This window comes from Phycodurus eques, chromosome 6 (assembly GCF_024500275.1).
Source record: "Phycodurus eques isolate BA_2022a chromosome 6, UOR_Pequ_1.1, whole genome shotgun sequence".
NCBI lineage: Eukaryota > Metazoa > Chordata > Actinopteri > Syngnathiformes > Syngnathidae > Phycodurus > Phycodurus eques.
The window spans coordinates 30,612,989-30,627,091 of NC_084530.1; the positions used below are offsets into that span (position 1 = coordinate 30,612,989).

At 45.0% G+C, this 14,103-nt stretch overlaps 2 protein-coding genes across 5 annotated transcripts in view; both read left to right on the forward strand.

The window, feature by feature from the left end:
- Positions 1 to 3,491, forward strand: part of zcchc7 (zinc finger, CCHC domain containing 7) — a 45,452-nt gene extending 41,961 nt beyond the window's left edge. For 2 of the 3 annotated variants that reach the window (XM_061679863.1, XM_061679864.1), the window contains exons 8-10: positions 897 to 992; positions 1,996 to 2,146; positions 2,337 to 3,491. In XM_061679863.1, coding sequence (XP_061535847.1) covers positions 897 to 992; positions 1,996 to 2,146; positions 2,337 to 2,902 — 813 coding nt within the window. In that variant the 3' untranslated portion in view covers positions 2,903 to 3,491. The remainder of the gene's footprint in view (positions 1 to 896; positions 993 to 1,995; positions 2,147 to 2,336) is intronic. The other variant, XM_061679865.1, reaches the window with a different exon arrangement.
- Positions 3,492 to 4,259: 768 nt separating this feature from the next.
- pgm2 (phosphoglucomutase 2) lies at positions 4,260 to 12,186 on the forward strand. 2 transcript variants are annotated; one of them, XM_061679452.1, is made up of 13 exons: positions 4,260 to 4,471; positions 6,247 to 6,414; positions 6,691 to 6,882; positions 7,226 to 7,309; positions 7,390 to 7,583; positions 7,896 to 8,085; positions 8,173 to 8,270; positions 9,054 to 9,234; positions 9,326 to 9,419; positions 10,328 to 10,457; positions 11,337 to 11,532; positions 11,653 to 11,786; positions 11,868 to 12,184. In XM_061679452.1, the coding sequence occupies exons 1-13, from the start codon at positions 4,397 to 4,399 to the stop codon at positions 11,968 to 11,970; spliced, it is 1,839 nt and encodes a 612-aa protein (XP_061535436.1). In that variant the 5' UTR covers positions 4,260 to 4,396; the 3' UTR covers positions 11,971 to 12,184. The 2 variants fall into 2 exon arrangements, with proteins under 2 accessions (XP_061535436.1, XP_061535435.1); XM_061679451.1 differs by having other exon boundaries at positions 4,311 to 4,471; positions 11,653 to 11,779; positions 11,868 to 12,186.
- Positions 12,187 to 14,103: the final 1,917 nt, after the last annotated feature.

The following is a 14,103-nucleotide window of genomic DNA, read 5'->3' on the forward strand; positions in this document are numbered from 1 at the left end:
CGACACAGGGAGACCTGCGGCCAATTTACATGAACCATGAATAGGACCGGGGTGGAGGTCAGGGGGCTGCGATGACGACAGCCGTCATCTCTTTAGCCTGTGTGTGTGTGTGTGTGTGTGTGTGTGTGTGCGCGCGCGCGTGTTCACTGTGTGTGCTTGTGCGTGCAAGAGGTCTGTGATCTCCTGGCCTTTGTGATGGAGATGGGCCCGGCCGGTCTGACCCGATAATGACGCGACGCTCTAATAGCATTCATCCTTTCTACCGCAAAACTACTCATGCGTTAAAAGAGGAAAGGAGGGAGGGGGAGGGGATGGAGCGATGCGGAGAGAGGGAAGCTCGGAGGCGGCTACTGACATTAGCGAAGCTGTGTTCAAGAAGTGACACGGGCCGCAAATGATTTGTGATCTCGGAATCATACAAAATGACGGGGCATCTTTAGAGGCGTGTGTTGAAGAGTGTGTGCGCGTGTTTAAGTGTGTGTGTGCGTGCGGGCGGGCGTGCGACAGTGCGAGACATCTGCGCTGCGTCTCTGCTCTTGCTCTTTATCAGTGTATAGTTGCTGTGCTTACTGGAGCATGCGAGGCTTTCAGAGCCCCGGCCCATCAGGGACGGCGGGACCCCGTGACGCACGCGCGCGCGCACACACACACATACATACCCACCTATCATACGGGGGTCATTACAGGCGGCGACCTATAGCCGCGGCAATCAGCAGTTTATATCGGCGCCTGTATTCACCGTATCAATAGCATGGGAATGATGGGAGAGAAGTGAAAGATGAAAGCGCATTGTATCGAGCAGGCACATATATGATCCCAACCAGAGAGTCTTTTATGTTAAACCTTCTTGTCATTTTTTATTTATTTTTTTTCCAATTATGTCCCTCTGTGCTTAGACCAAGGCGGGCCCTCCTTTGAAGCAGAAAGGGGAGGACAATGGTCGAAGCCCCGCCTACTGCTACAACTGTTCCAAAAAAGGACACTTCGGCCATGTGAGTAATGTTGGAGTGTATATCCAGTGTCTTTTTGTTGCTTTCAGTGCCTGGTGGTAGTCGTGTTTGACTTTGCCCGACTTGACATTAAGGATGTGCCTCTTTACACACGTCTCCAAAACTCAACTGGCACTTGACTCAGTGTACATAGCTTCTGCCAAATCGAATACTTCTATAAATACCTCATGAAAATCACCAATGAAAAGTTCAGTTTCCATCCTGAGTTCATTTAATCATTGGCCGCGACGTTAGGTGCAGCCACGTCATCAGGAATAACACCAGATGCATATTCAAAAGATCTGCTTTGAGAACGCTAATAATACTGACTTTTGATTGACACTGTAGAGAAATTGTCTCCTACTGGGATAAATTGAATGTAATATTTGTCAACAGAATTTTAGAACATTGAACTCCGCTTTCTTGATAGGGAATTTCAACCACCACAGCTGGAACCAAGTGATGTACATAAGATCTCAACATGGATTTAAAAAACAATCTCATTTGTTAATATTTTTAATCTCCTTGTGTATTGGAACGCAATCAAATCCAATATGCCACGGGATACAATGTGGTAGTCGACAAACATGCATTTCTTCTTGTTTCACGATAGGTTTTGAAGGAACCTGTTTTAAAATCTCCTAACTTCCGTGGTTCCAAGCGTGCTCGTTTTCGTGAAAGACCTTCGTTCACAACAATGTATAAAAAACAACCAATTTATTCCTGACTGACCAATTTTATTCCCTTCAGTTTTTAACGATTGCAGTTGTAAACCGCAGCAATGTAGAACTGCACTGCGTGTATGTGATTGTCAATCACATAAACAAACAATGTTGGTAAATGAATACTTCCCTGACACCTGCAGTACTTCAAATATCTGGCGACCGTACAATTTGTCGCAATGACAAGTGAGATCCGGGATGCTGGATGGAGTACATTTGTGTTTTCAAAATGATTATTAAAACATTGACATGCCAACTCATGCTCCTTTTTGTGCGCGCCTCAGGGCTGCACCCAGCAGCGGATGTTCAGGGGGACGTACGCTACCACGCCCTTCATCAACCATTACGACACCACGGAAGACATCAAACGTAGACAACACAGGCTGAAGTTCAAGGTTAAAGGTTGGTCACCTAGTAAAAGAAGAAACCATTCAGGTATTTGAACGCATCATGTGCTAATGTGATGCACAAAATGACAGCCAATACTCGAGGGGCATATTACTACATTAAAATAATCTGGCCCCTGTCATGTAGCTTCAAAAAATGCTCTGTGTGATGCAGTGCCAAACCCAACCGCAATTATAAACTTGCTGTTAAATTAATACTGTTGTCTTCTTTTCCCCAGAACTGAAGGAAAATGGCCTTATGCCCGCCAATTCTCAGACTCCGCTTACTCCAGGACCACCGAAGAAGAAACACAAAGTCAGCTGTACGAACAACGGCCACCTCTTTAACCATAAATTCGATAGGACTTGTAGCAACCACAAAGCCAGCGCCAGCCATATATTTTTTCGTGACAGAGATGACCCAGAGGCTGCAGTATTTCCAAAAAGTAAGTCGAACAAGCACAGACAACAAGAGAGTGCCGGCAAACGGTGGAAGCCCAAGCGAGCGGTGCCCAGAGAACGCGCCGCTCCGGCCAAACTCATCATGGATGAGGGCGGGGACTTTCCCAGGGGGCGGGGCAGAGGAGAAAAAGCAGCGCAGAACAACAAAAAGAGTCAAAGAAAGAAGAATAAAGAAGTTTCATCAGCGGGGCTCAGAGATGCTCTTTTCAGGACAGCACCTGGGAAGTCAAAGAAAGACAAACGTGAAAAGAAGAGAAATCATCTGCATACAAAAATGGCCGCACAGATGTATCCAACAGATGAGAATCTGTTTAACATCAAGCAAAGGAAACGCAAGCGATAGCACTGTGTGTGTGCGTGCGTGTGCGCGCTGCTATGGAATTGGCATTGATTAAAGATCAACCTTTCTTTTCTTCCATATCGTCTTTCGATCAAATTTTGTCTCAATCAAATTAATTGTTGCTAATTAGCATAGGTTGTTTTCTTGCATCAGTGTACAATTCACAACCCCCCCCCCCCAATGCTTCTTGGAGTGTTCAAATGTGACGTCTTTTTATGCCACTGATTGGAACACATTTTAAATTGGTAACTGCTGCTAGGAATTGGATCCAAACACTTTTTATTGCTGTAGAATTGCGAATTTGAATTGCCGTAAACACCTCTGTTGCTCAATCTTACAATCTAAAGTTTATCCTGACGAAATGTTGGTGTTAATGGTTGCAACGTAACAAAGCCCGAATAGCATGACCGGAGAGACGACGGGGTGGTTTCCCTCACCAAAAACTTGTTAGAAGCACTGAAAAGTCAGCTTTACCTTCCTGGATAACCTTTACATTTAGTATTGACCACACAATTCATATTGTATTCTTTATTGTGTATGATGTAGATGTCACAATAAAAGATGACAGAATAGCACTATGATTAACTGGTCTTTGATTTAATCCTGATTCTTTATTCTTAAAAGATGTAAGCAGAATATATCGCACTCATGTTTCATCATTCATCTTCACTGAACTGCTGAAGTAGAATATATTGCAAAAACAAAAAAAAAACGTTGTCTGTAGCTTCCCAGTCATCTTGGTCATGGTCATCTGCAATGGTTTAGGTGAGGCAAAGGGACTCTTGTTTATTGAATTTGCTGTTTTTTCCCCCTGGTTTTAAAATGACTGAAGCAATTCTGCCGAAATTTTCGGCTGACAAGATCCAACTTCCAAGCCCCCCACACAAACCTCGAATCTACTAGTAGGACAAGGACATCAAATGTGAAAGTATGCATGCCACTGATAATTTTTCCCTTCACCAAATTTCTGAGAACTTTTCTCCTATTTGACAAGAAGCTGTAGTAATCGATATTACCACATTTTCATTAAAACGTGAAGGCAACACGAGGTGACATTCATTTGTTCATTCATATTACAGCGCCTCAAGTGGACATACGTGATAATTCAACGATGACCCCGACTTTCCAAAGTAAATAGTCATGGGTACTATAATGGATTTAAAATGAATGTAACGGATGAAATGTGTCGAATTGCTGCTGCTGAAATTCTGTGTGTCTTCCCTTCTTACTCCGCTTAGGCAAACTAGTTCTATTCATTCAAGCGGCCAATGTGACCAACTCCAAATGCTGTCAAGTGTCTGCCGTAATATGACGTTTTTCACCGCCCAATAAGAAATTGGGATTTCCCCATACAACTCGAACGCAGCAGTCCGTATTAGCTTTCCGTGTGCGACTATAAAATCGCTTGTGGGAAGCGACTCGCTTCATTTCGCCCGCCTCGCATGGAAGTTCCACTTGAATAGAGGCACAGTCTCCGTAATCGACCGAAGAAGCAACATGGAAGACGGCTTTTCCAGAAGCGGGGACGCCAAAGTGGACCGGGCTGTCACACAATGGTTGCGATATGACAAGGTATTCTGACAGCTAGCTGTTAGCCTGCTAGCTTGCAAATGGTTCCCGAAGGTCACGTGAAGTCTCTCCTTGCGGCATTAGTATATCTTGCATCGCTATGCAAATATATTGTCACGAAAGAAGGAAGCGGACTTTGGAATGACGCGAGGGCGCTTCTTTGCCAATCATAACACAACTGACCTCCGTGTATTTTACACGCAGCTCTACAGAAGTCTTACTTTACGGAGCTGTGATTCCATCACTGGACAAACAATAATTCTAAACGAATTCCGTGTCAAACTCTCCTTGTCTGTAACGGTACAAGCACAACGGGGGCCCAAATGGAAAGAAGTGTACTCACCGGACATTTCATGAGGTGCAAGAGTTGTTTGAGGAATTCTTTCTTTGCAAACACACTACTGCTCTGTTTCATTATTTCAGTTGTAGTTTGCTGAGGCGTGTATGTCTACATTATAATGTGTTGTACTTTATAATGCTTTACACTTCTATAGTGCTTGAGAGTTGCACACGAGTCATTCGTACAGCCTAGTGGTGGTAAGTTACTTGCGTAGCCACAGCTGCCCTGCAGGGGGCAGTCTGACGAAAGCGTGGCTGCCATTCTGCGCCTAAGGCCACTCCGACCACCACCAAACATTCAACCGCATTCTTGCGTTGGCAATGTGGGGGCACGACGACGACGACGTGCGCTGAAACTCGTCTCCCGTATTAAACAAACAAAAAAAAAAAGCAGTTTGCGCTTTGTTTGTGTAAGGCTAACAAATATAATACTGAGGAATGTAAAACAAGAAAACAAACAAAAAAAAACTGATTTGGGGGTTAGTCCGCAACAGCACAAGAGTCATTGTTTTGTTTGACTCGCCCTGAGAACATAGCAAGCGTATCTGCCCATCCTGTTTATCAGTTGATTAAAACTTGGGGCATTCCGTACACCGACCGGCAAAAGCACAGTTGAAAGGAGTTCCGGCCCACTTGCGTGACTTCATAGCGTGGCTCGACACTTCGGGACGACCGGCTCCAAGTCGGCCTTCGATCGGCCACAAGCTCCAAAAGAGAATCGGCAACGTGTCGGAATAGTTTAGTTCGAAAAAGTTTCCTCATCGCTCTTCATTTGATGCCTCACACAAAGACCAATTTTTAAATACAATAATAATAAGACGAATGCTGTTTGTTTGCTGAAACTTGAGCCGTTTTACTTCACTCTGGGAGCATGCCTTTGCATTGACTGGCAGATAACGTTTACAAAAATCTAACGCTGACGCCATGGCGATTGTGGAAGTACGTGCGGCGGCAGAAATATTTTGCCGGAAGTCCGGTCCCGTCTGTAGCCCACTAGCGGCTGATGACACAGCCGGCCAACTCTTGTCAGCTCACCGCAACAATGACAATTTATCGAGTCCGGCAAAATCATCGTGTCCGTTTTCTATATCGACTGATGAGTCGATATAGTAATTATCGTGACAGGCCTAGGTAGAAAGAAAATGTCAAGAAAAGGCCTACAAGAACACGGAAATGGATTTGCGGTGAGTCTTCGGCACTTTAAAATGATGGCAGGTGCATGCCGACTCCCAATGAACGGCATTTTCTCAGTTCATTTGTATTTCCCCTCTCTGAAAGATTTCTTGTTTGTCAGTTGCGTTTTACAGGTTATAGGTTGCATTTTGACATGACTTATCTTGGTCTGTTTTTAAATACCACAAAAACCTAGCAATTGAACTGGGGTGTGTGGACATTTTACATCCACCATTTTGTGTTTTGTGTGCCTTTTCACACCCAAGAATCCGAAGACTGTGTGCGCGGTGGAGAAGCTGCTGGAAGACGGCGCGGTGGAGACGCTCAAGAAATGTTTCTCATCCAGGATGGCGTTCGGAACGGCGGGTCTGAGGGCAGCCATGGGCCCCGGGGTGGCCCGCATGAACGACCTCACCGTCATCCAGACGACGCAGGTCGCTGCGCAAATAAACAGCCGACACGCACGTCAATTTGAAATAATGTGATGTTTTTTTAATGCCGCGATGGAAATCGAAACAAGTTTTTTAAATCCGATTAATGGAATAAACAATCAACAGATGAATCAATTATTAAAATAACTTCGTTGTAGGTAGACTAGTGCAAATTTTAAGTTTTTTTTTTGTGTGTGTTTACGTGGAGGAATAAACCTTTATTTGAAGTCACACTGCCCGCTTGTATTCAGCTTATTTGTCATTGTTCTTACTCGATAGGGTTTGTGTCGCTACTTAGAGGACAGTTTTGTGAACCTGAAGGAGCGAGGAGTGGCGATCGGCTACGACGCCCGAGCCCACCCGCCCAGCGGGGGCAGCAGCAAGCGGTTCGCCCGACTGGCTGCCGCCGCGTTCATCGGCCGAGGGGTTCCTGTGCACCTCTTCTCTGACATCACCCCCACTCCGTTCGTGGTAACGTGCTGCTTCATCCTCACGTCTCACAACCGCTCTAACGACTTCAGGAGTTCACCGCCGACGTAGTTGATATCACGGCAGCGCGGTCAAGTTCACTTCTGGTATAGTGGGACAAAAGCTACAGAGCAAATTCCATTCCCAAAACACACTTCTCGCCATTGACTACACGTTACATAAGATGTTTATGATCAACTTTCACATATGCCGTTAGTTCCCTCCCTGCATCCTTCACGTAATGTTTTATCCACATCTTCTTGGCTGTGGAATCCAGTTGAAGAACACATGCGTGATCTTTGTTGGTGTGTGTGTGTTTTTCTTTTCTTTTCTTTTCGCTATGCAGCCTTTCACAGTTTCACACCTGGGTCTGTGTGCTGGTATCATGGTGACCGCCTCGCACAACCCCAAAGAAGACAATGGCTACAAGGTAACATTCCATTCACTCGTTTTTGTTTTGTTTTAATTTGAAGATTTTTTTAGAGTTTACACCTGCCTCCTGTGATTTAGGTATACTGGGACAACGGTGCCCAGATTGTGTCCCCTCACGACAAAGGCATCTCAAAGGCCATAGAGGAGAATCTGGAGCCTTGGTCAGAGGCCTGGAATACAGAGGCGGCCCTGATGAGCCCCCTGCTCAAGGACCCGCTTGAGGACATCCACACACACTACTTCAAAGCCATCCAGAAACACTGCCTTCACAGGTAGCCACATACATACAAACAAGTGGACAACATTAAGCGAAAGGTTGTCCACATTAAAATGTTTCATTTCCGCTTCCGACTCTGCTTGCACATTTGTTTCCATCGGACAAGATTTGAAAGGGATCCGAATGAACTTTCGTCACACTAGCAATCACTACCGAAACCCACTTCTGCAAATATCCGTCCGTCTTCACGTGAACATTGCCTGTGTTGCACATTAAACCTCTGTTGCAAAGTTTGCTGACGTTTATTGATTGTCACGATATGCAAGGTATGCCACGCTACAACCGGTGCGGTTCTTTCTTTGTTCAGGGAATTAAACAAGAGCTGCGAGGTGAAAATCGTACACACGTCGGTGCACGGCGTCGGCCACGCATTCGTGCGGTCTGCGTTCGAGGCCTTCGACCTTCGCCCGCCGTACGCTGTGGCCGAACAGAAAGACCCGGACCCCGAGTTCCCCACTGTCAAATACCCCAATCCTGAGGAGGGAGAGGGAGTTCTGGTATGCACGCAACACACACCGCAGGGATGCGGACAATCGTGTCGTGTCGTGTCGTGCAGGTGCTTATGTGCAGGACGTGTTTTGCAGAACCTCTCCTTCTCTTTGGCTGCGACGGTGGGGGCCACTGTAGTGCTGGCCAACGATCCCGATGCGGATCGACTGGCTATCGCCGAGAGGCAGGAGAGGTGTGTCGAGATTTTTAACAGACTGTACTGTTGGCTTCTTTTTTTTTTTTTTAAACCATTTTTCTCGTAGGAAATGATTGAAATATGAAAACATCTGTTCCTCCTTAATTTTCATTTACTGTTTCGAGAACATTCGAACATTGATACCTGTCACACAAATAATAATAAAAAAACTGATAATATTAGGACACTTAAAATGAATTTGAAAAGTGAATAAAGTCAAAGAAGCAACTCGTACTTGTCACTTTTGAACAATCTCAGTGGCCACGCGAGTGTAGAAAAATGAACAACTTAGAAAAACAAGACAAATGTAGAAAGTGATGATGTGTGCGCTGATGCTTGGAATGGGCGGCTGCTTACCCAACTTGAAATTGATGAGGCTGGTCCGTCGTTTTGAAAGTGCCGCAAAAACGCAGAAGAAAAAACATCGCTGTCAGTCTCACGATGTGAACGCGAAGCTTTTGCGTGCCTTTTTCCAATATTTTTCCATTTACGTTTCGAGCTTTGTGATTGGCTGGCAACCACTCCAGGGTGTAGGATTCCTTTTGCCGGTAATCAGCTGGGACGCTGAACAGGATAAGCGGTATCGAAAATGGATTGATGGATTTATACTTCGAAGTAAACGTTTACAGATATGGTTCACCCTCACATTGTTAAATCTTAAATGAAGACGACCATTTTGTATGGGCGCACGGCATGTGCATGAATTTTCCTTTTCAGAGGAGAAATTCTTTGAAATGTCATAAATGCGCTGATGTATATTGTGAAATTTCTGCGGGCCAGCGGACAGTGGCGAGTTTTCAGCGGGAACGAGCTGGGAGCGTTACTAGGCTGGTGGATGTTCCACTGCTGGAAAGAGCAAAGCCCTGACGTTGGTGCTGTGAAAAACGTCTACATGTTGGCCAGCACCGTCTCATCCAAGATTCTGCGAGCCATCGCCCTCAAGGAAGGCTTCCACTTTGAGGTAACGCTTACGCAACTCACAAGTGACTTTTTGGCATGACCTCTAATGTAACTACAAAATACGGATTACATTTGATGAACTTTCTGAATAGGAAACACTGACAGGGTTCAAATGGATGGGAAACCGAGCCAGAGACCTTTTAGATCAAGGCAAGACTGTTCTGTTTGCCTTTGAGGAGGCCATAGGTAAACACACACGCACACCGTTAGCCTAGTAGCATAATTGTCGAGTCATTTTTTTTGAGCGCTTTTGGATAACAAGGGGAAAAACAAGAAGAGTCCATTTTCCTTGATTCAACCTTCGCGGATGACTGAGAATCTACACAGAAATAAAGGGAAAAGCACATTTTTAGTGAGCACAGATCGATATTTTTTGTTGACGTGACAGTAAGTTGAAAATGACTTGGGCAGCTATCCCATTAGCGTAATGAAATAATAGAAGGAATCTCCTGATTAAGTCTTCGTGGCATTCAATTAGAATAATTCTAATCATCCTCCTGATGTCACAAGGTGCTTTCAATTGTGGCCATGTGGTTTAGATTTTGCTGCTGGACAAGACCTAAACTGGACTGCCAGCCATTAAGAAACACCGACGGCGACATCGGAATTAGGAAGTTAGGTTAGGGTAACCAGTCAATCGAGTCAGGTCCACAACAGAAAATAAAAACTTGTTCTGCTGTATTGTTGTTCTGTTGTTCTAAAAAAAAACTGTTGTTCTAAAAATAAAAACTTGTTCTGCTGAAGCTTTGAGCTTCCCCAAGACCCTGATCAGGATTAAAAGTATAGCCGATGAATGGAGCATTTTAAGTTCGCTTGGGTTATATTTGTCTGATATTTACATTTGTTTGATGATCATAAACATTGAAGTGGGGAAACGATGCAAAAATATAAGAATTTGAGATGGGGGGGGGCGGGGGCGATACTTTTTCACGCCGCTGTACCAACATAATGACTTTCAGCACTTAATCAAACTGCATACGTCTATGCCGGCACAATGCACTATTCTGGGTATTGTGGTGGATGTCAAAGCAGCAACAGTCATCAAATTGCTTTCCATTGCACATTGTGTGTGTGTGTGTGTGTGTGTGGGGCAGGCTACATGTGCAGTCCCTCAGTGTTGGACAAAGATGGAGTGAGCGCTGCTGCAATAACAGGAGAGATGGTTTCCTACCTGGCATCGAAACATAAAAGTCTTTCTCAGCAACTCGCAACCATCTGTGAAGAGTAAGATTACACGTTTACACACTGAATATTACCCCTGCCAAGCTCTACTCACTGTTGCCTAGAACAACAAACTAATCCATTTGCATCAAATGCAAAAATGTATGTAAAAAACCTAAACCATGAAAGACCGCCTGCCAAACTGCCAACATTTTTCCAATGCACATTACCACCTGAGGTAGATTAAATCAATTGTTCAACATCGAAGCACAGTTAAAAAAAAAAACCCAAAAAAACCTTGACCATGATGACGCTTATGTGGCCTGTCAGTCACATTGCGTCACGTTCTCCCGCTCGTGCGTAAGTCTGGTTTTTATGCACCTTCATATTAGCGGAGTATATCGTATTGCATTCTCCCGTTGTGCGCAACGACACAAGAGGCGTGACTCATCGACGTCACGGGTGGCTGTAAATCCCGGATTGTGGGATTTCCCTGAGACACGTGATTGCCATAGAAATCCATTTTGAAAATACGTCAACACTTTAAATATGAAATCAAACCCCGTAGCGGATCCGCAAGTTAGGCAGCGCAAGTGATGCGTCAGTGAGCACCGCTAACCTAACGCGCTACTTTGAAGGAACGTGTTCTTGTAGTCTCTATTAAATAAATAGAATAAATGTCATTTAATCAAAATACTGTGCTTCTGAGTGAATGCATGTTTGGAAGTCCATCAATAGGAATGTGAGTGCTGTTGATCAGCGTTGTCTAGCGACATTGCTAGCAACACCGATTTCACGACTGACAATTGCAAAGATCAAATAAAAACAAAAGAAAACAAAAAAAGTCCCCATTATCCGGGGTGCGTAAATGACCAAAAGATGCACAAATGACAGAATTTGGCAAGCCGCTACAGTATAGGTTGTCTTTCTGTCACTTCTCAGGTACGGCTACCACCTCAGCAAGAACTCTTACTTCATCTGCCATGACCAGGATGTGATCCGCGGCCTGTTTGAGCGGCTGCGCAACTACAGCGGCGACGGCGCGGACTCCTACCCGAGCAAATGCGGCGCCTTCTCCGTCGCCGCTGTCCGCGACCTGACCACCGGCTTCGACAGTAACCAGTCCGATAACAAGGCTGTACGTTTATTTTTTTCCCCCCAAACATTTCTTACATTGATCATCACAAACCTGCAGGTAGAATGTCTTTTTCTTTTTTTTCTTCACTGTCTATTCTGCGCCGCATTGCGCGGTCCTCAGGTCCTTCCCACCTCCCGTTCCAGTCAGATGATTACGTTCACCTTCTCCAACGGGGGCGTGGCCACCATGAGAACCAGCGGCACCGAACCCAAAATCAAATACTATACCGAGCTGTGTGCAGCCCCTGGTAACGGGTACAAAAAGCAGGACGATCGCGCCCATTTAACGGCCGAGAAATGTGCTCGTTCTGAAATCGTGCTCCTTTCCGTCGACAGTGATTTGGAGCAGCTGAAGAAGGAACTGGACCAACTGGTCGACGCCATCGTTGAAAACTTCTTTGAGCCACAGAAGAACAAACTGCAGCCAAAGCCAGAATAGAACTGATGTGATAAAACACGCGATATGTCAAATGCACGTGATTTTTCATTCAGAATCGGCATCGCACAGACCAGAGGACCAGTGGCAACGACAGCGGCGTTCCGTATGTCTGGAATCGCATCAAAAGCAATATTATCTTAAAAGGTATTTAAGGAGGTTCTTTTTGAAAATAAAAAGTCTTCATTTTCATACTGTAAATGGATTTTGGAGCTTTTTGGATGGTTGTCTTGATGCACTCGGTACATTTTGAGTTTTGTTACGGTTGGGAGTACTTTCATGTCGAAATGATTTTCATTCCTGATTTCTCTGAGCGCCGTAGTCATAAACGCATTGTATTTCATTGGTCCCAAATTATTTACAGTCGACAGAGCTAGCGTATCCATTAGACTGCACGATGATAATTTGCAACCAAATGCATGCGGAATAGCTCAAATGTAACCAAGAACAGTATGCGTAATCGTGGTCTCTTTCCATAGACTAGATCCGAGAAGAGTACAGTACTGTAAAAAAAAAAAAAAACAAATACAAAAATAAGTTTGGGGAAACCATTAGTCGTGTACTTTTATCAGTGACCCTACGTAGAGTTCCGACCTAAGTGACCCCTTCCCAATTTGGAGTCAGTGATTTTTGAATTCTCTGGCCATGAAGTAGCAAGCGCTTTAAGAATGTTGTCAGCTGATTATTAATGAAAAATAGACGATTTCGATCCTGGAGACATTTTAGGAAGTGCAATTTTTCGAAATATTCTAAAGAATCCTGGTCGTTTGTAACATCCTCTGGAGCAACGATTCCCGATCAGTGTGCCGCGAGAGGTCGTCACATGAGCTGAGAGGAATTGTCCAATTTCACTGAATTGGTGTCAAAATCATTTCATACAAATAATGCATCTTTGTGCATCCATGTAGCCGGTTTATAGTGATAAGGAGAACAATTAAATTGCCGTCCACTAGATGGCAGAAGGTACAATGAACTTGCTATTGGATTTGCGTTGAACTCAACGGGCCCAGTTCTCACAAACCTCCATTTCTGACGGCATTGAGATGAGGTCGTCATTTCAGTATTTATGTTTTGTGACATTTTTCCAAGGTCGAATGTGTGCCTTGGCTCAAAGGTTGGGAAACTGATTTAGGATGGACGATGAATGTATGGGAACGTACAACTTTGGCTCATCTCGCGGCTGCCAGGCAGTTCTATAAACAAGAAATAAACCCTAAGCTGTTATACAAAGTGTCCAAACATTGAACCCGCAAATGGCCCTAATATTTAGTCATTCATTGCATGATTTTGTTCATCCTAAGTTTGCCGTGGCCCCCAGGGGACCTTTTCAAAATGAATCAAATGTGACTTGGGCCCTGGTCGAAAAAGCTTTGCCACGCTTGGCGTTGTGTTTGCTGTGTTGTGGCCCCGGGTGGGCGTGCCCCGCCTATTGTGCACGCAGGCCCCACGCAGGCGTCATGCTGGCGCGGAAGCGGCTCTCTTCTAAATTTAACTGCAACTGATGACCAGGCCGCAACAGCGAGCCCGCGCTCTCCCGCCTCCGTCTGCTCGTGACCAGTGAGCCGGTCTTGGTTCCGCTTCTAAACCAAACAAGCAAGGAGAGCGGAGAAGGACGCTATCGCAGATTTCGAAAACGTGCGCCAAATAGAAGTTTCGGTACTACAACTCTACTGCTGATTCGCATCATTTTTATATGATTTGCTGTTGTCATGCTTCAAAAGTATTTGCTGTGTGACTTTCACGGGGCTGTCCAAGATCATTTCCTAATTGATGGGATTTTGTGTTTCTGTGGTGATCTATGACGTAATCGTATCGATATTTAGTCACTGTTGCAGGGGAGATGATCGATCATCGCCTGGTTCCATCTTTGTCCGAACATGATCCCGGATCATGTGCGCGCGTGTCCTTGGCAAAGTTGCGGTGACGAGGAGCACCCTTCGTACTCCTCCGCTCCCAAATAGCCACTCGTCGAGTGCATCACCATACAGTACTGGTTGAAAAAGTTACAATGTGTTTGTTTTCTGAATCCAATCGTAGCACCTCTGCTAGGCTCCCTATCGAGGACCCGCACTCCAGAAAATGGATGGATGGATGGCTGTCTCCTTGACAGTGTCATTTCCCCCCATTTTTGTGTGT